The sequence below is a fragment of the Mastacembelus armatus genome, chromosome 8 (genome assembly GCF_900324485.2).
Source record: "Mastacembelus armatus chromosome 8, fMasArm1.2, whole genome shotgun sequence".
In the NCBI taxonomy this organism is placed as follows: domain Eukaryota; kingdom Metazoa; phylum Chordata; class Actinopteri; order Synbranchiformes; family Mastacembelidae; genus Mastacembelus; species Mastacembelus armatus.
In genome coordinates this window covers 17996106-18022994 of record NC_046640.1, presented here as the reverse complement: position 1 = coordinate 18022994, position 26889 = coordinate 17996106, and the positions used below count along the sequence as shown (strand labels likewise).

Here is a 26889-nt window from a genome sequence, read left to right as displayed (position 1 = left end):
ATATTATGAAATGTATCCATCTAACAATTTAAGCTTCCTAGTCCAATTGTATATCAAAAGGAGTTTACAGTTACAGTTTACTTTAGTTACAATACAAATGTCAAATTTATTCTTGCAGTTTAACATATAGGTCATTTATGTTGTGCGACAGAAAAAACATGAACGTTTTTGATTAAAACAACTTTCACCGTCAGTTAAATATATAACTAGTTCCCCCACTGAGTATAGGTCATTATTTCCTACTGATGCTTCACGAGAAATCCCATGAAATTTTCATTAATAAACTTATTGTGAATCCCCAGCAAAAAAAAAAAAAAGTTGTTTGTAACATCCTAACATTACATGCCCCTGTTTTTATAACATCTCAAACCAATATGGCATAATAATATCTGTAAACCATATCTGCATTCAAAGGAGCTGATCAGTCAAATTTTAGTTCATAATATTCTTTGATGTATGTATATGTCTTTCTGCATGAAATATGATTTGAACATACAGTGTATTATACATACCAGCTTTGCAGATCCACTCCAGGTAACCATTGAGTTCTCTTTCAATCTGCTGCTGTCTTCTGAGCTTCAGGAACTCACTTCTGTTTTCCACACGCTCTCTCTCTTTGGCAAACTCACTGCAGAAGCACAATCAAATACCACACAAAACAGTAGTTAGCCATTTTAAATACATACACTAAAATACAAATATTTATAAATGAATTTTAACATCTTTGAATGTACATATGGGATGAAAAATAATGAATAAACAACTTTTATACTATCTTTGTCAATTTTTCGTGGAGACACACACAGACACTTACCCTGACAACACACCCAGCACCAGGTTAAGCATGAAGAAAGAGCCGATGATGATGAGGGGGATGAAGTACATCCAGTTCCATGCACTCCCTGAGGCATCGTTGCTCTGGAAACACACACACACACACACATCAGACAGAATAATCAATATTTTGCTCTCATCTCTGAACCTGATATAATAGGACCTAAGGCAATAGAAACATCCCTTGGTTAACAGTTTATTAAAGTGAGGATTGGGAAATTCACTTCAACTCATAATTACCAAAGATTTGGTGAAAAAAAGCCATTGGTGTATATGTGACCACTGCAATTTTTTGGGCCTGCTTGTAAAGTTAAGCATTTATATGCACACATGTGGGCTTTTAACCACTGTCCATATAACTAAAATCATCTGGAGTAAACATCATGTTTGTCTTAAACTCATCATTAAATGTCCAGACAATGTAGTCATTTAAAGATGGACACCTGTCGACTGTGTTGTCCACTGCTGTTGGAAATAGAAACAGGAGTATGGCTGACATGAGTTTGCTTTAAGTCATCTCAATAAGTAAATGCATATGTGCCACTCTATTTAGCTGTTCTGTGCAGAGTAAATAATGTATAACAAATGCTTTGCGCTCTTCCTCCCTGCCTCCACCATCCTCCTGGTGAGTTTCTCCTTCCATTTTGTTTATTCACTTCTCACTGTTTTCTCTCCTTCAGGACCTTTTCCTCCTGCACAATTTAATTTCATTTGCTTATTATTTCTTCCTTCTTGCCTTCCCTACCGCCTCTTTCAATTCCTCCTCACTGTCACTGATCAGCCTCTACACTGCTTCATTTTATGCTTTCTTGCCTCCGACCCCATCTTCTCTTCCCCACTTTGCATTGTTCTTCTCATAGACTCCCTGTCTATCCACACCCTGTCCCCTCCTTTCTCCTGCTTTTTCCTACATGTAAGCTGGTATTGCCACTGTGCACCCAATGTACTGCACACCCTTTTTTCTACCATTAAACTTTTATCACTCTCCTCCCCAGCAGCTGCAAGAATAACTTGGGCTGAACAGGCCTTTTTAAATATAGAGCAGCAGCGGGACATAGGGACACAGGGAGACACACAGTCTCAAGCGAGAGTGAGAGAGGAAGGAAGGGACGAATGAGGCAGGAAAAAAAAATTGAAGGAATAATGAAATAAAATAAGTAATAGGAAGAATGAGAAAAACAGAGAGAGAGAGAGAGAGAAGAGGAGAAAAGAGATGACTATAGCAAAACTCAAAGAGCCTCATCTACCTGTGGTCTCTATAGCAACCGTTGCTACTGACAGCAGAGAGCTATTCAGTCTTGGGCATGAGTGATGACACTATTTAAGACCTGGTACCCATGTTATGGACAGATGCACAGTGTGCACAGGTGAAAGTCACTGATGTTTTAACACTTGAATTTTAGTACTTTTGTAGAGGTAAATATATTTTAAATGCTTTAGTTGCATGGGCACCATGGTGGCTTGGTGGTTAGTACTGTTGCCTCACAACAAGAAGGTTTTCATGTTCTCCCTGGGCTTGTGTGGGTTTTCTCCAGGTACTCCGGATTCCTCCCATGGTCCTAAAACATGTATGTCAGATTGATTGGTGACTCTAAATTGCCCATAGGAGTGAGTGTGAGTGTGTGAGGTTGTTTGTCTCTATGTGGCCCTGTGATGGACTGGTGACCTGTCCAGGGTGTAACCCTGCATTTCACCCAAAGAGAGCTGGGATAGGCTCCAGCAGATCCCTGTGACCCTAAATATGAATAAGCGGGTATAGATAATGGATGGATGGATGGCTTAGTTGAATAGTTTAAGACTTCAGATTGAAAATCTTATTGTGACTATTGGCAAATTTGCATGACAAACACAAGTTTTATGTTTAGCTGCATTCAATTAAGACAATTTTTAAATTTTTATCAGTTACTGTGTAGCAGTCGTATCCACACTAAAGGGTCACCAAATATGACAAATAATTAAATATTTATGCCAATATTTATGCTTTAAAAATAAGGTGTTTTCCTGCTGGTGTAGCTCATCCCTGAATAGCACCTACGGGTTTTATATTCTGCGATATCATCTTGGGTGAACCTTTTCATTCTCAGCTGCATACAGACACCTGCAACTTAGCGACTGACTTGTCACCATGTAGTCCCCTCTTAACATTTCTACGACAGTAACTGTTTCCTTCAATGTCTTTCATTCCTGCTTTACTTCATGCAGTTTTCTATGGACAGGTAGTCACTGTGTGCGTGAACATGATCCAAACATTGTTTAGCAATTCATACATAGTACAGCAGTTCAGTCCAACCCTCCATGGTGATACACTGGAAGACGGTGAGAATTGCAAACAGGATGTTGTCAAACTGGGTGATGCCATAGTTTGGTCCCAGCCAGTACTGTCTACAAGTGGTGCCCTCTGGACACAGCCGCGATGGAGGCTCTGTCCCACATGGAAACTCTTTTCGGATCTCACCTGAACATGGGTGGAATCAGAGAGGTGATTACAATGAGTAGGCATGCATATGTTACTCTATTGAAATTACATTTCTAACTTTAGCACTGTGATTATTCAAAATCAGCCAGACCAGGCATGGCTTCATCTCACCAACTCCTTTACCTGTGTGATTGTCAAAGCAGGTTGTGTGGAATTTGCCCATGTAAAACTCCAAGCCGATGATGGCAAACATGAGGATGGCAAAGAAAAGCAGCAGGCCAATTTGCAGCAGAGGAATCATGGCCTTCATGATAGATTTGAGCACCACCTGTAAGCCTAGAGTACACAGTGTGTACAGATATTTAATAAAATGTAATTGTCATTATACATTAGGTTATTGTATTTTCAGCCAGTGTAATTAGTTACAGGGATCAAATGTGTTAAAATGTAATTATTGTCCTAATAAGAGATTTAAATTTGAAATGAAAAACCACAGACAGAGCAAGTCTCAGACTACTTTGTGACCATATCACACACTTGGACCAGCAGTCTCAGATTTCAGTTTAAACTGTTTTGTTACTGTGTCACATCCAAGACACTATTCTACACTAATGGAGCGACTGAACCTATGATCACACAGTAAAGACACTAAATGGTACACACTTTGAGGTAAAATAAACCACACAACACAATCTTTCTAACCAACCCACAAAACCTACTTAATGGAAACAGTGAGTTTTAATTTTGTGCTAAATATTGTTTGGTTTTCTAATGTATGTGACATGTTATGATTGAACTCTAATTTTGTTTCCACAAGAAGCTTAGTGACTTTTATGATGAGTAAGCCTTGGTTTGACTGTAGGGAACTGAAAGCTATTAATAACACTGCAGTGGTACTAAAACATTACTACAAACAAGTTGAAAAGTTTATTGAAAAACTGGTTGCATTATGCAAAAAAACACAGAAACTGCATAGCGACAAACTCTTTATCCATGCTGTATTGAGCTGTAGCGCATTCTGCACTTAAATAAATGTGTTTTTCTCAAAAACTAATTAATAACAAAGAATCTGTCTGTGACACTGGAGGTAAGCTAGTAAACAAGTCAACTTTTCAGTGTGATCAGTGAAATTAAGAGATTTGACTTACTGGGAATACCGGACACAAGTTTGAGGGGCCTCAATACTCGCACAGCCCTGAGGGTCCGCAAATCAAAATCTGAACCCACAGTGGACAGGATCCTAAAGGGAAAGAAACAGATGCATAAAAGTGTGCACAGGAAATCAATATTTAAGTTAGTCAAGCTTGTCACTGTCAGCCTCTTTCCATTTTTCTCTTTCACACACACACACACACACTTTAACACAAACCCTTTGCAGGGTCATTACCAGCAAGTGTGTGAATACTGTATGTAAATCCTATAAGAACTGATCAATAGAGCTGACAAGTGAAGTAAATAAGTATTACCAGGACAGGTCTGGGATGGGGTAAAGGGAGTGTTTTGAATTGCAATGACAAATGAAATATAAAATGAAGAAGAAATATAGTTTGATGGGAAGGTGTGAGAAGACAGGAGGGCAAAGGGGGATGGTAGAAGGTAGACTAAGAGTCATAAAGAAAAATAATGTATATATGAATGAATGTATGAAATGTTTCTGTTCAAACTGTTGTCATACTGCAATGTAATAAAAAGCTGTAAACAGTGTGTGTGTCAGTCTTCTTGAAAGGGTTAAGATACTCCCTTGTGCTGTGAGACTTTCAGTCGGTCTCCTTGTCTGACGCACACTGTGAATCATCCTCCTTCCCACTTCTCTTTCTTGCCTCACTCTCTTTTGTTCTGTCTTTCTGACATATTTCCTTTGCCCTGCTCCACTATGAGGCCCAGTGACACAGCAGAGCCTTAATCACAGGTTTGTAGTCAGCCTGCTTGACTGGGAAACCTATGAAATTTGCTAGGAAGGAAAACTAACACTGACCCAAGACCTATGGGTGAAGGTATACTGAATGCTGTACTGCATTACCAGAAAGCCCCCCAGTGATAGGTGCTCCATCAGTAGTGTAGGCTAGGGTCCTTGTAATGACATTGTGCGATATCAAATGCCTCATGAGAGTCTGACTTGTAACGGAGACATTTCTGGCTGAGTCATGAGGCTTCACTGTACTTCAGCTGCATGTTTTGCTAAAACATTATGGCAGAAGTGCCCTTGAGCAACTCAACAGATACAATATTTCAACATTGGCAAAGGAACAGAAAGTATTCAGATGCATAGCTGGCAGTGGTTGGCATTGTTGCCTCACAGCAAACAGCTTTTCAGTTTGAACCTGGGCTGACCAAGTCTGCATGTCCTCCCCCATACCTGCATGGGTTCTCTTTGGGTACTCAGGCTTTCTCCCACAGTCCAAACCATGTAGGGTGGGTTAACTGGTGACTCTAAGCTGCCTGTAGGTATGACTGGTTGTCTCTCTCCATGTGTCAGCATTATGATAGACCAGTGATCTGTCCAGTGTATACCCCTTGTCTCACCCAGTTTTGGTTGGGATTAGCTCCAGCCAAACTGCAACCCTCCACTGGATAAGCAGTATAGATAATAAATGGATGGATGGATAACTAGGAGTAAAATTAGTCTAATTTCAGCTAGGCCTAAAAATCATCTTGGGTGATATATCAATGACTTAGCTTACATTTATTTAACTGACGATGCCAGTAAAAAGAAAAAAGAATGTGATGTACGAAAGAAATGCATAACACAGAAGGTATTGCACAAGGGCCAAGAAATACAATGAATAGACAGAGCAAAAAGAGAGGAAAACTAAATGACAAAATAATGAACAAGGAGTCAAATTCAGGCTGAGTGATAAACGATGGTGAGCCAGCCTCCTGATTTTCACATTAACAATGTGGGAGTACACAATAAAAAGTTTAAAGAATACTATTTAGATATAAATATACAGGTAGGCGTATGGGTGCAAATGGATGTGTGGGGAAGAGTTTCCTATTTGAAGGGCTGAAGTCACACATTATTTTAGATGATCCATTTCCGTGATGTGGCTATGACTGTATTAAAAATAGCGATAACGATGGTAATACTGATGATGTCGACCTGGTAAAGAATTCAGTTTCTAAACATCATCCGCCATCACAAACAGTGTCAGGCTGATGAAGCAGTTCCTCATTCACACTGTCTCCACGGTTACTGGGCCCTTTCTCATTCATAAGTGTTTCCATGGTAACAGGGACCTTGGCTCATTGATAGAATCTCTGTATCACCTTGGTAACAGGGCCAAGTGAGGAGCCCAAGTAATTGTTTGTTTTTTTTTTTTACCTATCTTCTCTATTAGATGTATCATAACTCACACAGACAAATATATATATTTACAAGCACACATACAAAAATAGAAGACAAAATCCAAATACAGAGACATGCACATCTGCAGCGCACATAGGCAGTGGGTTAGAGATCGACTGACAATGACTTTATTCACATTTACAACACTGGAAAGTAGGTCATTTGAAATAGCCAAGGGAAAACAATTTCTTCCTGTCACGGACAGGTCTACAGCATATTATCCACCTTAAATAAGCACAGGTAAATAAACAGACAACAACCTTTATTTTTTCCACAGAGAATGCAATTAAGGAGAATTGCATTAAGCAATAAGGCTACTACACAATCCTCACTCTCATGGAAATCCTAAAAATTATACAAATAATTTTTTTTCCATTCTCTCCACCTGCTTTTCTGCTGACTTCAACTAAATGTAGCTAATTATCTTGGTCCACATCATTGACCAACTGCTTCATCTTTTCTCCAATCTCTCAACTTTCCTTGTCTCCTTGCTTTCCTGTTATAATGATTCAGCTATTTAATATTTAGTGTATCTATATAATTTTAGGTTGCTCTCTTGTCACATTTTTAAGTAAAGATCACTCATTATATTTTTTTCACTGTAGTAACCTAATTATTGTTTTTATTGATTTCAAGGTCACTGAAAAGATCTTACTTTATTGTATCCACTTGTGTCTTATAAATAAATAAATACATTTATACAGAAGAAGGATAAAAGAAAAAGGAACACAAGGAAGATGCAAGACAAGAATTGCTGTAAACTAAGGGTAATTGGACTAACAATCAATACTGGGCATAAAATACATCTAGCTTATTCCCAGTGCCAAACCATTCAGGCAATTTATTACTACTACTGACAGGCCAACACACACACACACACACACACACACACACACACACACACACACACACACACACACACCCCTTCACTTGCGCACTGAAACACAGGTGCACACAAATCAACTCACATCCAACAAGGTTTAGAGTGAAGAGCTAATCTATTCAGACATGTTAAGTGCAGTTTGTGTATTTGTCATTGGACATGGTTAAAGAGAGCGCCTACAAGTGCACTTGGGTGCGTAGGAAATAGAAAGGAATGTTTGAAGTGGAAATGTATGTGAGGGTGTGTGTCCATTTCATGTGTGTGCACGAACTGGTCAGTGCATTATCAAAGGTTCAGGCCAGAGTTGGATAGAAAGGCCAAGTAGTCTTTCATCTTCAAAGAGCTGCATCGCTAAAAACGCCAATGCTGTTCATGGAAAGCACAAAAAAAAAAAAAAAAAAAAAATAGATGTGTGTGGTGTGTGTCACAGTCTAAAATTCACTAACATTGTGGAATGTACATTATATGTGCTGAAGTGCAGCTGCATATGTTGCGTCTTGCCATGACATCCACCCTCCTTGCAAAAAGGCAACGACACAGCAGGCTGACAGAGAGAACAGAGTGTGTTTTAGGTGGCTACACTGTGAAATTAATATAACATTCACTTGGAAAAAAAGTTTAAACTAGAGTTTTATTTTCCTTTCATGAGAATGTTAACCTCATAAAGCTTTCTTAGTTCTTCCTCTGGACCTTCCACTATATGTTCTGTCCAACCCTCTGTGATCTTTTTTTAGGACTACTTCAATCACTTGCACTGCAAAACAGTTCCTCGTGCTGAGTTTGATTCTTATAGAGTCATTTACAGTGATTTGTCATGAGTGTCTGGAGCAACAGAGATTTTAAGAGAATAATTTTAATACTGATGGAGCAGTTTTTACCCTGATTTACCTGTTTCACTGCTGCTTTGACTGCAAAGATGTGCAAGATTTGTATAACCTGAAGATTCAAATTATGGCATACACAATTATGATATTATCTCAATGTAATAAACTGTCATAGGACTCCCACACAAAATTTTATTGGATACAGTACACTGTAGTAACATAGTTTTACTATATGGCTTGCCAAGTCAGTGAATAACACTGGGAAATGGCATTACTGCTGTTAGATGCAGTAACTTACACTTTATACCTGTTAATCCAAACTATTATCTGGTTACTCCAGTCTATTTCTACAGTCCATAATCTAATCAATGACAGTATCTGTATTATGTTAATCCTTTTATGTGCCTTAACTCACTCTGGTTGACATTATTTCTGTTTCAGTCTTCAGGCTTCATCCCATTTCTTATCTTTGCCCTCACCTTCAGTTTCTCATTTAATATAAAATGAAATATAATGTTGGCGCCCCTACACACCTTTTTAACTGTTGGTTGTACATACCTGTGCATGGTCTCTGTCCTGTAAAGGATGTAGAAATTACAATTACAGTACTGCTATCCCTACCTTTTCTCCAACCTTGTTTGTTTCCTTTCATTTCCTACGTATCTGATCCCACTGCATTTCTTTCTCTACTTAGCTCCCAGAACCAGTGACTTTTTGAGGCATCTTCTCCTCTGACCTTCTATCCGGTGTCTGTTCACTGTGTGCCCCCCACCTGCTCTGTCTCTGTGTATATTGTGGTGACCTTTGTTCACTTCCCAGGTTTCAGGCTGCCTGCAGTTCTGCTCTGTGATCTTACTCCTGCCTTGCCCATAATGGGGCCATTCATTAGGGCACAGTAACAGGGAGAGGACATACAAAAGCACATGACAACCTACCTCCTTTTGTCTGGCTTTAGCTGAATAAAGTTGATTTTTTATTTTCACAACTATGTATGGATCTTTGAGTTTTAATACAGGTACATACTGTGTATGTATGTGTGTGTGTTTGTTATAAGTGTGTGCACAGTGCATGTCTGTTTGCCAACCACTTACCCCGTGAGCACCACCACAAAGTCCATGACGTTCCATCCGTTCCTCAGGTAGGAGTTCTTGTGAAAGGCAAAACCAAGTGCCAGGATCTTTATTCCAGACTCAAAACAGAAGATTCCTATGAAGTACGGCTCTGTATCATCCTGAGGAGAGAGGGAAAGAGAGACCCAGCAAGCAAATGAAGCAAGGGGAAAAAGAAGGGTGAAAGGAAAACAAAGAGGAGTGGGAAAAAGAGAAGTGAGAAAGCTGTCAGCAGCTGGATGAGTCTCTGTTCACAAAAAGCATTTGCATATATTTATCAACTTTTTGTGGGACTGTGGAAAAGTAAAGTTGGAGGAGAATTTGAGTTCCCCTATATTTTCTAACTATGGGTTTACATTTGAATATAACATTAGCATATTTCCTTGTGAATCTGTGTCTATGTAAATAATGTCTATATATTGTATAAGGCACAAAACATTTAGATCATGTTTCTTAAATCCTTGTTTTAACTGCCTCTTGTAGCAGAGTAGCTGTATGCATCTCCACTGAAGTAAAATCAATATGGAGTCAGAACTGTCACCTGGATTTAATCATGTTTGCATGACCGTTTACATGAATCCATGCTTGCATACTGTTTATCTTACCAGGCGTTCCGACAATGGTGTCTTGTCCCCATCAGGCAAATGTTGTTCCAGAGCCAGGACAATACAGTTGGCAATGATGGTGGCTAGAATCATCCACTCAAATGGAGTGGGCAAGGTCAGTCAAGGAACAGTTTCAAGACATAAATCTTAAAAACAGACAACATTTAAACAACTTCAGAGTGCTTTTTGTACATAATGATGGCACAACAAGCCTCATCTTTAAGACTTAGGTTACACGTGGTTATTGATTAAGGCAATCAATTCCCCTAATTAACAAATATTATAGGTCACTGCTACATTAATCTGATATACCATTACATTCTTTACCTTTTTTGTTTTATGAGATCTGCTGACAGTCTCGCTCTCTCTCTCTCTCTCAAACACACACACACACACACAGCAATTGTCCTTTTAAATCAATCCTCCTATTGTTAAGGTCATAGGAGTGAATGACAGAAATGGTGCAAGCGCAAATGTGTGAAGAAGATGAATAAGGGCTCAAGATAGAGCAGAGGGGAAGGGAGGAATGATATAGGGATGGAAAGATGTGAATAAGAAAAAAAGTGGTTTCATCATTACTATGTGTAAATATACACTATAGATATATATATTATATGAAGTAGGAACACCAATAATACTCTTTTCCTGCTCTTTCCTGTAGTATTACTTCTCTTCAACCTTTCTTGTTAGCTTATTTTGGAAAGAACGACTTCTATTGTAAAGGGGAGGAGGGAAAGAGGTAAAGAAAACAAAAAGAGGAAGCTACTTATGGAAACACACTCCTTGTGTGCATGTGTGAAAAATCTGTACATGCTTGTGCATATTTGTGCGTGTATGCTAATCTTGGTGTGTAGATGTTTGTGTCCTCCAGTCATGTTCAAAGGCTAAAATGAAAAGATGCTAAGGCTTGGTCCTAACCCACAATGTGTGTTGTGTGATTGTATGCATGTGTTTGACTGCTCTTAAAAGGCACACATTAGTAGAACACCCAGGGCACCACTCAATTTGCATCCTTGCCCCCACCTAAGTGTGTACTAATGTGAGTGTGCATGTATAAATGTATATGCATGTGTGTATGTGTTGGGCCATGAGAGGGCAGGATGTAGGAAAAGAGAGAAGAGGAGAGTGCAATGGAGAGGAACAAGGAGAGGCAGGGAGACAAGCAGAAAACCTGATATAGAAACACTGGACAGATGTGTGTGTGTGTGTGTGTGTGTGTGTGTGTGTGTATAGGGGTATGTGAAAAATGTGCCCTGTGAGAAATGACTTACATGTGTGTACAGTATATGCTGATCATTTGTCATATTTTGTCCCTGCACTTAGTTTCAAGGTGCTGCATGATTTGCTTTAAGAGTGTGGGAAATATTCAATAATGGATCTCCTTCCTCAATGGCATTGGCTATATATAGAAACATGACAGAGTTAAAAGCAAGGGATGAAAATCAGGGGAGAGCGAACCAGAGGAAAAACAAGAATATGTTGTTCTCTTAAAATTCTCCTACCCTTTCTCTTTCTTTAGTTTCCTCCTTGTTCCTCTCTCTTGTGGTTCTGCATATGCTTACTTTTTATTATCTGTCTAGGGGTGTGTCTGCGTATACACATTGTAATGGGGACAGCAGTAGGTAATAGACGGTGATGTCTCGCCAAGAAAAGGGACGTGAGGACCTCAAAGTACACCAATGGAGCCAAACGACACACGCACACACATATACACACTTCCACTGGCCTTTTCTTAACCTTGTCAATCACTTCTACATACATCTTCAAGTTTTCACTCTCTCCTACTTCTCCTCCTGAGTAAAGCCCTTGCCTGTTTCCAACAGATATATTTCTCTCCGTCTGCCCCGTTAAGCCTCCTCTCTTCTTCTTCCCCCACACCCTGTTACATTCATTCATACTACTTTTCTATCTTTCTCTTTCACCCTCCCCCCACATCTTTCTACCTCTTTGCTCTTCACACCCTTGTTTCTCTCTCTCTTCCATTTTCTTGCATCTCTCCTTCCCATCTCTCTCCTCAGTCTACCTTACTCTCACTGAGCCTGTCCATCAATCATCCATATTTCTATCATGCTATCTCCATTCAATATCGAATGAGAAGAGAGGGAAGGGAAGAGAAATGCTGTCTCAGCAAACGCACAAAGAGATTGACAGCAGGAGGCACACTCTTTGAATGTGTAAAAAATGGCTGCACAGGAGGGAAATATATGGACGACTAAATGAAAGAGGAGGTGAAGAAAGAGAAATAGGGTGAGGAAGGAAGAAAGGAACTGTCCTGTGGGCACAAACATGATTGAAAATAGTGAGTGGTGAGAAATAAAATGGTAAGTCGCATAGCAGGGAAAGAGAGAAAACACTTGGGAAAGAGAGAAGGGCATGGAGAAAGAGCACAGGAGTGCTGAATGAGGGATAAATAGTGACAGAGGGGTGTGAGAGTATTGCGGTATTATTCTTCTCCTGAGCAGTGTGTATGCTCTGTTGAAAGTAGGTTAGTGGCAGAATACACACACATGTACTGTTTAAAGGGAGGGGGGATGGAAGGAAGGGAGTGAGCATGACTATATATAGCACATATGTAGGTATGTATGTATTTGTGCCACTGTATTATACCACTGCAGTCCTCACATGCTTCCATATGTTGACACAATCCAATGCATTGTAACATCAACAACACATAAGCACATGCACAAATATTTTTTACATAGTACAGCCAGAAGATGCAGAATGCCAGCACTGACATGTACACCCGTATGAAAACAAACACATGCTTCCATATACAGTACATATATTAAGGTACATACACAGCACTACTCAAAAAATGTCAACACCTCAATAGATTCCACTTCCCTGCCCCCTCTCCTTCACATCCATGCATGTTCCTTATTTCTCATTCAGGCACATACTGTCATCCTTGTTCTGTACACACATACAGCAACACTAGACTTCACCTCAACAAACTATGCTTGTCTGCCAATAAAGTCCAGACTTGCTGCTAGCCTTTGGGAAGGTTCCAGCCTTCATACTAATAAAGCCAAGCATAGATGCATGGGCCTTTCACACTGTGACACTCACTGTTAGTTTCATTCTAAAAAAACACAACTGTTATTTGTTTACTATGAAATATGTTCATTTGGAAGGTTATAAAAAAAGGAATAATAGCATAATTTCCATTTCCATCAACATCAGAAACTAATGGACCAACAAAAACGATCACTTAATGATCACCTTCCCTACCAAAAATGTTTTCTATGTGTAGCTAGTGTGTGTGTGTGTGAGATGTGTGAGGTGGGCATAGTTTTAGGTATACTCAGTCTAGCCACAAACATCACATAATTTACAAATGCTTTTTTGTTAGTGTTGTATGCACTTAAACAGAAATCTGTAAAAGATAATGCAAGGAAGATATTGTCCATGTATGTTGTTTTTTTTTTTTTTTTAAAAGAAAAGACGAAAAAGAAAAAAGTGTCAGTTATTTCATATACCTCACTCATTACCCTCCCTTTTTCTCTCTCATTTTCTCTACTGTTACATTATGCAGCAGGCAGAACAGCTCAAATGATAACTTCATTCTTATGTTACTTCTCTCTCACAAGCAGATTTGATAAAATGAATGGGATGAAGCACTTTGCTTGAAATCAAAATGTAATTATTTTAATAATCAGCAGCCATAAAAGGTAAGAGAAGTGGTCATAGCAATTCATTTTTATTCTTAGATTACACATATTGAATAGAATATTAGGAAACACATTTCAGATCCTGCCATGCATTTGTAAAAAAAAAAAAAACATCCACTATTCTCAGTATGTATAGGCCCTATTTATTCAAGTAGCAACTGCTCTACAGTTTCACATATCGAAATCCCTAATGAGGATGTGCAATAATTTACATAGCTCATGCCTTGCTACTGCACACTCATTTGCCAGTTAAGGCTGCGCATAACAAGAAAATGGCCTCCACTGAGAACTGTCACATGAGACCATATTCCTCCAAACAATAACGGACGATTTTGGCAGTTGTACAATGTGACCAAAGTCAGGACTACAATGTTATCTGCCATGCAATCCAAACCACATGCATGGCCTCAGTGCTATAAAAACACTATGATTTTTACATTTTTACATTTTAGCATAATGGTGGTCTGTGTTGCCAAACAAGAGTGCCCAGAGGCCAGTTTAGTCCCACTTGGCCTCTCTCAGTCTGGTTTATCATCAGTCAGTGTATATAGCCATTACAGTCACCTACCCCTTCTTGTTGCATATTGCATACAGCATATGCTATGTCTGTCTCACCCCTCCCATTGCCTTTCTCTCATCACCCACATACAGACAAGCTGTCACTTTGTACCAAATGCTGACTATGTGCCATGGGCTCTGTGCAAATAAGCACTGAAATTTCTGGCTGTATGTTCACAAACATGGTGCAGTTGTGTTGGTATGGATATCCATTTGTATACCTGACAGTAGTTGATTTAGCTGATTTAACTCTGTGCCCTTGTCTTCTGTCACTGTCAATGAATGTGTGTGTGCCAGCACACCCAGCAGGTAGAACGCAGGGTTTCCAGCAGGGTTTGTCTAATAACAACCATGGCACGTGACTAAAAAACACATGGGCATTTGAAAAAAATATATACAAAAATATAATATACAAAAAAAAAAAAAAAAAAATCAATCCCATCCATCACAGACTCTCTCCATTTTTCCTCTTTCTGCACACATCTGAATCCCAAAGATGGCTCTGCCCTACGTCACTGCACCCCCTGTCACACACACTCATAGACATGGTACACACCCAAGACAAACACACACACCCGGCCGAACTAGACTGCAACTGAAACTGAATTATTCAAGAGAGCCAGAATGCATGGCTTGGAGAAGGAGGAATGAGAAAAAAAATGCATGGTAAAGAGAATGAAACACATAGAAAGTGAAAAACATGAAACTATTCAATGTGCATGCAGTAAACTTGGATGACCAGACGTGCACTTCACCTGTGGCCAACAGGTTAAGAAGTGAACAAGAAGTGTTTATGTACAATATGTCAGATTTTTAAACAGGTTTTAAATATTATTTCACCATTTAAGACTAAAAAAAAAATTTTTTTTGTTATATTTTGGTAAAGCAAAGTGGAGAGGGCTGCAATGTGCTTGATGAGACAGACCTAAAATTCAAAATGTTTGAATTACACAGCACATACTCAGTATTAAACCTGATCTCTGTGAAGTTAAAGTTTCAACTTCCTTTTTGCTACCCTCATCTAATGTGTCAGAGCAGGGATTTTAAAATCTAGGTAACTGGCATGGCCTTTTTAAAAATGATGTAATGATACACTAAAACAGCATGAATTAAATTTAGCGTAAAACATTAGCACCCACACACACAGGCTGGGTCCTAGATTTTGAGGTCTTACATTTTGCTAAAAGCTATTGGCACCAATATTTCAACTGTGATTTATATCCTACCTGCTTCGCAGCATATTTCCATATTGATTTTGCTTCCTTTTCTCAACTGGCATATATGCTACATGGGCAGCCGCCTGCAGTGTGTTAAAAACAGCTAACACATTGAAATCGTCAGATTAACAAGATCTATGCAATATTTCCATTAGCTACGCATTTACATGTATTAGGGAACAGGTTTGACAAAAGAATCTGATATGTCAGATAACCATTTAGTGTTATATAGTTTTTTTAAGGAAATGTTCTTACTTCACAGTTTCAATTTCATTTCTAATTATATATTCAATTAAATGCTGTATGGAGAGTGATTATAATGCTTTGTAAAACAATAATAAATCTAACCCAAAACAATATTGTAAATGCCCTCAACGGTTAAATAATGCTTTGTTTTGAAATTTTTGAATAAACTGTCAATTCAACCTGTCAACAGGAAGAAAGAAAGTTCAAATGACCTGTGTTCCTCCAGCTGTGTGTTAGAACTCTGTGGGAGGACAGACAGATATATTTCAGTAAATCAGACGCATGCTCAAGCACATAGGCATGTGCACACACCAAGACAAGGTAAATGTGAAACAATGCTCTTTAAAAAGGAATGTGGTGAAAAGGGAACACTTTTAAATGACCAGATTCTCTGTTTTTATACAATATTGACTAATTAATTTGGTCATTTTTCTTCAAAGAAAAAGCTACAGATGACAAAATACATACAGCACACAATGAGAAAAATCAAATGTATTTATATCTGTGTAGACACAGAAGGGTATGGTATTTGTGCAAGTGTAAAATCAAGAATAACTATATAAATAGAAAAGACTTTCTTATAAGCTCGATTTTGTTTGTGTGTGTGCATTAATATACTCAAACCCCAGTGCTGAGTCTGCCCGTAGGGCCTTGGATACAGATCAATTCACACATTTATTACCAGAGAGTCAAAGGTTTGAGGTTTGAGATTGAGCCCAGAGGGCTTGCATAGACATAGACACAAAAACACACAACTGAAACACAATTGCTGCAGAAGGATACACACACAGACGCTTTGGTGCTGAAAACAATTATGAACAAATGAAACTAGACTTACTGCTGTCAGGAAATATTCCCAAACCTTCAAACCCATGCTTAGCATTAGCATCAAAAATGGAAGAAAGGGCCAATCAGTGGGAGAACAAGATGTGATGAAAGAGAGCAAATGGCACAGCAGTGGCAGGGAGGAGAGAGAGAGAGCAAGAAAGAAAGAATGATGGATCAAATTTGAGTGAAAAGAAAAAGTCCAGGTAGTGAAATATGAGAGGAGATGACAAAAGAGGGGGAGAGAAAAAGAGGTGAAATGTAAAGAGAGAAAAAGACAGTGTTTTTGTATTTGAGTGGGTGTGTGTATGTGAGTAGATAATTCAGATTTTAGGGATGAAAATCTGACCAAGCTGTCACATTATTGAACTTGGTTAAGAATCTCTCTCTTTGTTTTTGTTCTCCATTATCCTATTTTCTATATGCTGCCTGTTTTACCAACATCCTCACTTTTCCTATTGCTGTCCCTCCATAGTCCATCTCTATGTTCTGGTGTTCAGTCTCTTTACACCAGCTGCAAATTAGAGGCAGAACAGCACCAACTCTTTACCTCATCTCTCTCTCTGTGTTTCTTCTCTGCCTTACAAAAGCTCAGTTTGTCGCAAAACGTTGATCAATACACACATATGAACCTATCTTAAACTCATTCCCAGATATTTGAATGATGAATCCAGAAATTATTTTACATTTCCCATTTTTACTTCTGTTAGTGTGGTAGCATAAAGCTCTAGGTGAAAGACCACACACGTATGCACACACACACACACAATGATGATGCTCTATGATGATGTTGTAAACTTTCCTAACAATCACATCTTTGCTTCAACTGGAGAACATTGAAGAAAAGAGGGCTGTATGGGAAGGGGGAAGTGTGTTGCTAGTGAAAAGTGCTCTTTTCAGCCAGCCCCTGTTATTTTTAGGCTGGCATGACGTGAAAGCTAAAGACTCGTGGATATGACCAGATTGAGGCAGGAGAGAGACCTCATATGAGCAGTAACAGGAATAGTGTACGTTTGTGAATGTTTTCTAAATCAAGGCAGAGAGGAAAAGAGGGACTTTTAAGACAGGTCGACTGCAGTAAAACAGTTGAACCAAAAGGATTAAACTCACTAGTCCTGAATGGTCATGTGATCTCTAATTGATTCTTGGTCACTTGGGATCAGACAGAACTTGGAGATTGAAGCACTACTACTCACACACAAGCACGCACATCACAACCACATACACACAAAACACACAACATTGGCTGCCAGATTTGGTTGAATCAATGTTGTTTATAAATAATTCACTAAATATTTTAAACAGCTTTTCTAACTTAATGTCTTTCACACACTATGATGATGAAAGTGTATTTAATGTACACTTCACATTACCTGTATTATATTTCATACTGAGCTCATTGGTACTATACATAGTTAATTCCTCTCCATTTAGGAGAAAGTAGCCTTCGGGGGAGAAGCCTCCTGCACTGATGAGGCAGGCAACACTATGCATGTTGGATATGTGTGTGGGGTGCAATATGTAAATATGTGCTAAAATTATTGTCCTGCCAAGTTACATATATATTGAACTGACGCGTATTTACACAATAAGAAATAGCTGGAGAAATGAAAGTGCATTTGCAGGATTATCCTGGTTTTACAGTAATTCCAGTGTATGACACCTGATATGGATTCAGCAAGGTCAAATGGACATTTAGGGTTAATGATCAGTAAGACATCTAATTTCATCTCTAAGGTCATATAGGATGACAAATGAAGTCTCAACTTTCCTCCAGCTTGCAGCACGTTCATGCATGTGACATGTTATCTCTGAGCACATTATAAGTACAAGTTATAGGCTATAGCAGATGCCATATGCAATAGCTCTAGAACAAACTCCTAATTCTATAGCAGGATATGTATATCTGCACAGCTGATTCAGTATCATACAATGCAGCTGTGATTTAAAATTGATTCAGCTCAGACTTAATAGGCTTGGATAAATTAACCCATGGTCCTCACCCTGGACAAATGAGTTTGTAAGTGGGAGAAAACCAAGCAAAACAAATGGGCTTAACGGGCAGGGGCCCAGAGAGGTCATTGAGTTCTACAGCAGGTCTGTTCTATATAATATGGCTGTTAATATGGCTTTTCTCAAAGTTATATAGCTTGGTTAGAAGACTTAACAATTAGTTTAGCTTAAGAATTGCATCAAAAACAACTTCTGTTTATGTTTACAGCAGGTCAGTGTTCTCTCTCATGCTCCTCAATTCTCATTTTCTCGTTAGGTTAAAGTTGACAACTTTAACCTTTTGGATTTCCAATAAGCTTGTTATTCTTTCTCCATTTTTGACATCAGCAAGGTTTGTCATCAATGCAACAATTTAACATGTAAATAAAATTATGAAGATACACATCCTGACTAATAACAGAAAGAAAACCTTTTCTGCAAGTTCTATAAAAAATATATACAACACTTTATGGGTTATCTTGTTATTATTATTAAATGACTGCAGCGAATACTAAACATCTGAAAACACATTTATGATTTAGATAGTGAACAGACATTATTCTGTGAGCATATAAGCAGCTACTGCATTTAATCAGAGCAGCCCAATTAGTGTGTGTAGTTATGTCACGACTCAAGCATCAGCATGGATCAATACAATCATTACTCCAATTTCCTCATTTGCCATTAACACTTACACAAAACTTACTTTCACAATCACATACATTCACACAGATATACCAACATACTGGATATGGAAATACGGAAATCATTTGCAGTTTTTCTGCAGAGTAGTGTGATATCTGTTGGCTTGAAAACGTAGGGGAACGCTGAAAATATAACACTGTCACAGTCAGTGGTTTAAAATCATGACACATTCATTCACTGACACCTGCATCTTGGGTGATTAAGAGCATGAGCCTCTTAATGGGAAAAATGTGTCAATGCACAAGTTAATAGGCTACTATCTTCACACTTACATACCTGCTCTCTCTCTCACACAAACACACACACACAGACACAAACATACACACACTCAATCACACCATATCTAGATAGACACCTGCAACCTGCTGATATGGAAGCTTTTGTGTGCATTACAGCAAACACATAGACATGCACACAAACACAAATGGTAGCTGCTTATTTTAATTTCTGTCCCTTGGTCCCTACCTCCTTTTCTCCTTTCCTCTTCCATCCACCCTCTCTCTCATACCCGCTGGGTCTGTACTGCACATGCTGACATCAGCAACCAGCAGCCCCCCATAGACAACCCCCGCCCCCAACCATCACCACACACTTACGCACAGAGTCACACGGACTGGCACTCAGGAAACATATATTAAGCAATTCCCGTGCTCCTGTGACCAACAAATGTGACTGATGGTGATCAACAGCATCATAAAAGAAAACGCTTCTTTATGCACCGTCTTCTCAATTAATTAACTGTTAATTATATGCCCAGCATTTTCTGACACGCCCTGTATCGTATCTCACACATGGACTGATGCATCTGCATTTTAAGCATTTGCCATTAGGACTTAATGTAAAGCTTGCAACTCATGGAATAAGAAAACAGTGAACGGTTTGATCAGACATCTGTCTGTACCCAATCCTTGGTAAGGTCTACAACAGCAGTATTACTTACTGCACAATGCCAGGAAAAGGATATGGCCATTCAGTGATCTTTTTGGCGTATTTTCTCACGAAGTTATCCTCACTGAAAATGAACAGCGAGCGGTTGACAGTGAAACAGTTCTGGCGCACGGGAATGGGGTTATAGAGGGCCATAGTCCGGGCTCTCTGCGCCATAGACTGCTTGTACATTCTCTGGGCCCCGGGGCCTCCAGGTGGACCGTGGCCATGGCCGTGCCCGTGGCCGTGCCCATGCCCGTGGCCATGACCGTGTCCGTGTCCGTGGGGTCCTCCTTGCCTGCTACCACCACGGCCGGTGGGCCCCACTCCGCCGGGCCCTCCGCCATACCTGGCCGGTACCTCGTCTCCGAACCGCGCCATTCTGTGGACACCAAAAGCCAATCTTCACGAAGCAGCGGAAAAGGAGACCAATGCTCAGCTGTGCATCCACACCACATTACATCCCATCTGGATCAGAACGTCTCATATGCACACCGGGTTGTCTTGTAAGCTTATGTTGAACACCTGCACCCGGCGAGCAGTTATGCAGCTCTTGGTTTTAGCAGACGAGGACGCCCATGTACCGTCTCCTTTTCCGTGCGTCTCTGCCAACAGCCAATTGTGGGTGTGAGGAAATTAAATGTGTGGTTGGTTGGCTGACTGGTTGTATTGTGGGGGTATCTCAGTTCTGATGGTCGTGTAGAGCAGGATTCGCTTTCACCATGAAATCTTGGGGAGACCGTAGCGAGGTGACATTAATGTTTCATGTACTCCATGGTTCATGTCTGTATTAGAGCGCACCACAGCCTCCTCCACCTCTCAGGGCGATTTATTTCTTTACTGTCATGACAACATGTAATGACCATCTAAACGTATCTAATGGCACACAGGCCTCAATAAATCAGACAGTCGAGAATGAACCTGAAATGTTCAGCTAAGCCGTCAGTGACGTTCGGCTTAATATTTTGGAAACTGACGCGTTTCCAAATATTTAAAATGCATTGAAAAAGGAAAAGGCTACTATTATTTATTTATTTAGAAACATCCGCAATGTTTGGTACAGTGTGTGGCAATGTTGTATCTTCCACCACCTTACAGTTGTTTTACCGGTGCGCTCGGACCAAGAAAATTGCTGCTTTTGTTATAAATTAGTCTTATTTCAGAATGTACAGTCTCGAATAGAAAGGAAAAAATATATACCGTTTTCCTTTGAAATGAAGGTGTCATTGTTGTCGTGAGCTGTAGATGAAATAATTTTTCTCAAACGAATTCAGTGGCATCCTCCCTTGTTGCAGCCATCATCTTCTGTCCGTCACCTGCGCGGCCATCCAGAAGCTGAACAAGGGACACACGGCGGCGTAGTCAAAATCGAGGGTATAACGGCCGCTTCTCCGCCGTCTTACACCCTCTCATGATCTTGGTTTGACTATTCGAGGTGCAGCAGTACCGAGAAAGTCCGTCACCATCCCCACCCAGAAAAGTATACCTTCGTCCTCGCTGGTAAGCCCAAATGTCTTGGCAGAACGTTCTCTCTCACTCCCTTTCATTGGAGTAAGGTAGCGTGTTCCTCACGGTCTCCTATCTCTTCGTCCGGTGGCCCCAAGGGGAGGAGGAGAGTTACGGACGGACAGATGAATCGGTGAATGGAGGGACACAAAAAATGAACAGGAGGGGGACCCGGTGTTCCCGTGAAATTCAAACCGGACTCTGCCTATACACTTAAATAAATAACACCGCGCGTGAAATCGTTGTCTTTCAGCTTGTTTGATGTATAATGACACCCGGATCGGTTCTGCAGTCGCAGCACATGACGCACGCAACTTCCAGACTTATGTCACGGTCAGAGGCATCGTCTATCAGCATCGGTGCTTCGGGCTAGTACCTGCCCAGTTGAATTGGACCTCTCGAGCCGTCCAGCTCTAAATCAATTTCAATTAATGAGTAAAATTGCCATTTGGTTTATCACGTCGGGTAACATCGACAACGGTGTGACGGCTTTCACCTCTGTTAAGTGTATAACACATAGTAGGCTATGCGCTCGAGTGTGTGGTGGTTATGGGGGGTGTTGTGTTGGCATCCTGCAGCTGCAACCCAAGCTGACAATGACTGCGCGCACACGGGCGCGTGAGTCAGTGTGCGCGCGCCAGTCTGCGTGTGTTTGTTAGGGAAGGTGGAAGGGGGGATGCTATTCTTAGCAACAGACATTTGGAAATTAATGGGCGAAAAGAGCTCACCCTCCCTCACCGAAACCGAGTCGAGGATCTTCTTCCCTTCCTTTCCTTTCCTCCCCTCCTCTCCTCTCCTTTCGTCTCGTCGCTCCATCAAAACACTTGTGCCTGTTAAGGTGCGCTATGGTTTGCGCTAAAACCGAGGCGCAGAGAAGATTTTCAGTGAGAGGAGACAAAGGCAACATAGATGAAAAACACCAAGAGATAATGAGAACGACACCATTTCTATACACTCGACTATTTCTATGTGAGATGCACTTTTAGTCCCAGTTCAGACTCTATTTCTAGCTTTGATTATACTCAATTCTTTTATTGGATGTTCTGATTCTAGAGAGCAGTCACTCTCACCTACACAGTGAGCAAAGTATTGATGCCACGTTACATTAAGCACCAGAGAAGAGGAGAGGGCGGCTGTCGCCCACAGGATCAGAGTAACATTCTTTTAATCTATTATGTGACCTAATTGATTGACTGCAGAAATAGCCACCTCTGTGAATGGGAAATGATCGGCTACATATAGAGACTTAAGGGTGACCAGGAGAATGAATTCACCTCTGCAAGAGGTTGAGGCAGGAGAGAAGCCTATCACGTGCGAACACTAGTCGATAACAGCACGACCTTAAACGACTATACGATATGTTGGAAAGGGATCGTTTTTCTTTGTGTCCATTTAAGCAACGCTTCCGGCTGTGAGAGTGAGACCGAGCCCACCACAAGGGCATGCAACACACACATTTTAATGTCTGATCGTAAGAGAGAGCGATGTATCAGAGAAATATGCTGCTGCAGCCAGAATGGAAGAGAACCACACTGCTGACCTGACTGACAGGATTTCAGAACCATGGACAGCACCAGGTTTCTAACGAGAACACGCTGTTCAGTCATGACAGGACCACGGAGAGCGCCGTGGTTCTGTACTGCACATGCTGATATCAGCAACCAGCAGCCCCCTATAGACAGAACTGATGGCCTGATGTTGTGGACTCGTCGAAGCCACAGACTGAACTGCACCTTTATAATGTCTTACAAGGTCGACTAAAAAACAGCGAACATACCAGTATCACGTACAAGTACAGGGCAATAGGCTGAGCAACTTCTCATCCTTGTACTAGTCAGGCCCTATTTACCTGTGGTGTTTTTGCCTTTGATAAGCAGCAGGTACATGCATGTCATATTCAACCTAGAAAACACTGGCACCATGAACAAGTAAGATGGTTTATGGTCTATCTCTAGGCCCCAGACTGGGTACAGGGCACAATGAGTTTTTCAAAATTCTGCCAAATAAAATGCAACTGACAAAGGAAGCAAATATGCTAATTTAATTCTTGCTATTAAAAAAATGCTTTCTATAGACTGTTATGTGTTGTCTATGTATATGGTTACTAATGTGTGTGTTTCCAATGATGATCTGTGAAATTACCTATTCCCTTTCAGAGCTGGAGCCCTTGAGAAGCAGCAGCCTTATGTCCAAGCCTGGTACTTCACACAAATACCTTGAGAAGTAACAGCTCCACAGTGATCAATGCATAAAACATTGCTGCCTCACAAGAACACAATCACTGTCCGCGGAGACAAGATAGATATACATAAACAAATGTATTTATATTGTACTGCACTGTGAAAAATAATGCACATGATATACATTGACTTTGTGAGTGATTGACCTGTATTTCACAATAACTGAGACGCCACCTCTCATTTGAGACGAGACATGAGTATACAACTGTAACAAATCAACCACACGTTGGTACTATAAAGTTCACACTGGGTTTAAGTTGATAATGGATTTTAGAAGAAGGTAGGTGGGACAAGATATTCTGTCTGTTAATATCTACCGCTATGGTACTGTGACTTTAATCCACCACATATTCTATGTCTTACCTCTCTACTGTGCATTTTTTGTTATAATCTCCCCATAACACATTACAATTCTAAAATCCTACAACACTAATCATGCTTAAAAAAAAAAAACATGCAGGATATAGACTGAAATAATGTGTTAATACCTTCATGTGGTGCTTTACATTCAATTTGGATACTGAAATCTGTGAGGAAGCAGTGGCAATCACAGGCATGTCTTTTAAAATTAAGGCAGTGATTTAGTACAGCTGGAGAAAGTAATGCTACTTTTGAGAATTTTGTGCAAAAGCTGATGGCGATCAAATGACCTATTGCAACAGGACTGAGAATTATTTGCTGCCTCCATATAATCTTAATATTTTCAAGACCTGGATACACTTATTTTGTTAAAGTAAATAGGAAAAAGGTCTTGATAGCTTTGAATGTTTCAAAATCATTCATTCCATCCGGAGAGTTGGAAAATAATAAGATTGTTCTCTGTTTTTCTTTCCCTGTCAGATGTTAAAATTGTGGGTCGCTGAGGCTGAAGCTTTGAGGTGATAGCCTAAAAAGGAGTGTTGTGACTCAATGATTCATAAGGCTGAATAATTCAGCAGCTGGATGCAAGTAGAGCACTCCGCCCCTGCTGAACCCGGTCCTTCACAGACCCGATGAAGACTGTAAGACTGGTCCACACGGGCACACATCTAAATGGCTGATTGAGTCAAATATCAGTTAATGACATATTATAGTGTGGGTCAATTTCTTATTATTCTATTGCTGCAACATAAATGTATGCATAACCAGAATAAAAAGTTAGACGTGAAGATTCAAGTGTCCAGGTGCAGAAAACTGGGTCAGATGTTGTCAATAAAACAGCATCCAACCTAAGTGATGAAGAAGAGGTCTGACAGATGGTTTTATGGCAAACATACTATACTAAAATTGACATAGGCTTTAACGGATAATTGGATTATACGAAAGAATAGAGTGCACATGCAAATATGGACACAGATTTTTTCAATTGCAAACCTAACAAATACTTCAAATCAACAATCAATGGAAATAATCTGACAAACATATCTGGAGGAAGAATAGACGAGTGAACGGTAGGCAAGGGAAATTCTGTAGTGATTGAGCTTAGACTGCTGATTACTGTGGAACCCCATGAGATAGACTAGTTGACATGACAGACCGAGAGGCAGGTATGAAGACATAATTGTTTTACCTCATGCAAAAACCATGAGGTGTCCTAAAGTCCAACTGATCGTGTGACCTTCACCTAAATTTCTTCCAACCCACAATATCCTTTATATTAAAATCAAAATAGCGGCTCTGTACCCTGGTGTTAAAATATCTGTACTTCTCCCTGGCAAAGTGCTAAAATAACAACCACACTGTTTTATGCTTCATTCATTTTTAGTGATGCATAAAAATCTTAGGATCATGGTATCACACACTCACTTTCTGATGCTTAGGAAGAGCAGACAGGTTTCACACATGTATCTTCCAAACAGTGCAAAGTACTTTTCTGATGATTTTTAGTTTAATTGCATGATTCAACAGAATGTATAATAATGCCTCCAGGATAAGCTAAGCTATAATACAATGAATTGTAGAAGCTGTAAATGAGTGCACCAACTGGAAATTAGAATATGAACCCAAAACATTCATCATGGCTGGGTGAACATAATGCTGGGGGCAGCAGCATGATATCTAACAATAAAATGGCCATTACATCAGTCATATGTGTGGGTGCGTTGGAGAAGCGGGAGTGTGTGTGTTTCATTGTGAATGCTCACTGACCGAGACCAGCAGCAGGCTCACAGAAGGAGAACTAATAATCCTTGTATCTATAGTGGATGTGTCTGAAAGCATGATACATGAAAAAGGCTCATACTAAAGCACTCTGCCTATGTGTCTGTAAATATGGTGGAGAGACCACAGTCCAAAGCACAAACATACATGCACATAAGTTTTGTATGTTTGTACGTTGTACGTTTGTTGAAATAACCACAATGCGTTTTTAAACACCTAGAATCATGAACCTTGTTATAAGTAGGATAAGACCGCTGGGCCTGAACATGCCAAATCTTTGACAGTTGCCTTTTCATACCTGATCTAACTTCCACAGCAACTTATTTCTGTATGCGTTTTTATCTCTTCTGATTATGAAGAAGCTTGTCACTTAATAGAATTACAAATTTTGAAGTTTTTAATAAATTAATAATAAAGTGAAAAATCTTAAAATCTGTTGCTTTGTCCTGTATAATATACATTTTATATTGAACAACTCCTGCCACGCACGTTGCAATGAGATATGTATGATTTCCCCACTTAAATGTGTTAAATAAATTAAAACACTACATCCTCTCTCCAATTGAACCAGATGTTTACGCAGGTAATGTGTACAACTTATTTACAGTCATGGGAGTTTACTGCCCTCTAGTGGTCACAGTGAAGAACTGTAACATCTGCATTTGCTCCTTGTTGCCAGTTTTCCTACCTCACAGATATTAGAGCAGCAGGGCATTTGTGTGTCTGACCATTGCAAACACATCTGCAAACCTGCACAAAAAGATAATACACACCTACACACACCGGGGAAACTCTGGACACTAAGACGGTGATTAAAACCAAACACCAACCGAACACCAAACCATG

At 39.9% G+C, this 26889-nt stretch overlaps 1 protein-coding gene across 1 annotated transcript in view; it reads right to left on the bottom strand.

Annotated features, from left to right (window-relative positions):
• cacna1aa (calcium channel, voltage-dependent, P/Q type, alpha 1A subunit, a) overlaps nt 1-24592 on the bottom strand; it is a 68428-nt gene extending 43836 nt beyond the window's left edge. Inside the window, exons 1-9 of the mRNA XM_026324746.1 lie at nt 24570-24592; nt 20196-20540; nt 10018-10123; nt 9395-9534; nt 4399-4490; nt 3434-3586; nt 3102-3289; nt 815-918; nt 513-628 (exon numbers count right to left, since the gene is read on the bottom strand). Coding sequence (XP_026180531.1) covers nt 513-628; nt 815-918; nt 3102-3289; nt 3434-3586; nt 4399-4490; nt 9395-9534; nt 10018-10123; nt 20196-20540; nt 24570-24592 — 1267 coding nt within the window. The remainder of the gene's footprint in view (nt 1-512; nt 629-814; nt 919-3101; nt 3290-3433; nt 3587-4398; nt 4491-9394; nt 9535-10017; nt 10124-20195; nt 20541-24569) is intronic.
• Between the last annotated feature and the right edge of the window lie 2297 nt (nt 24593-26889).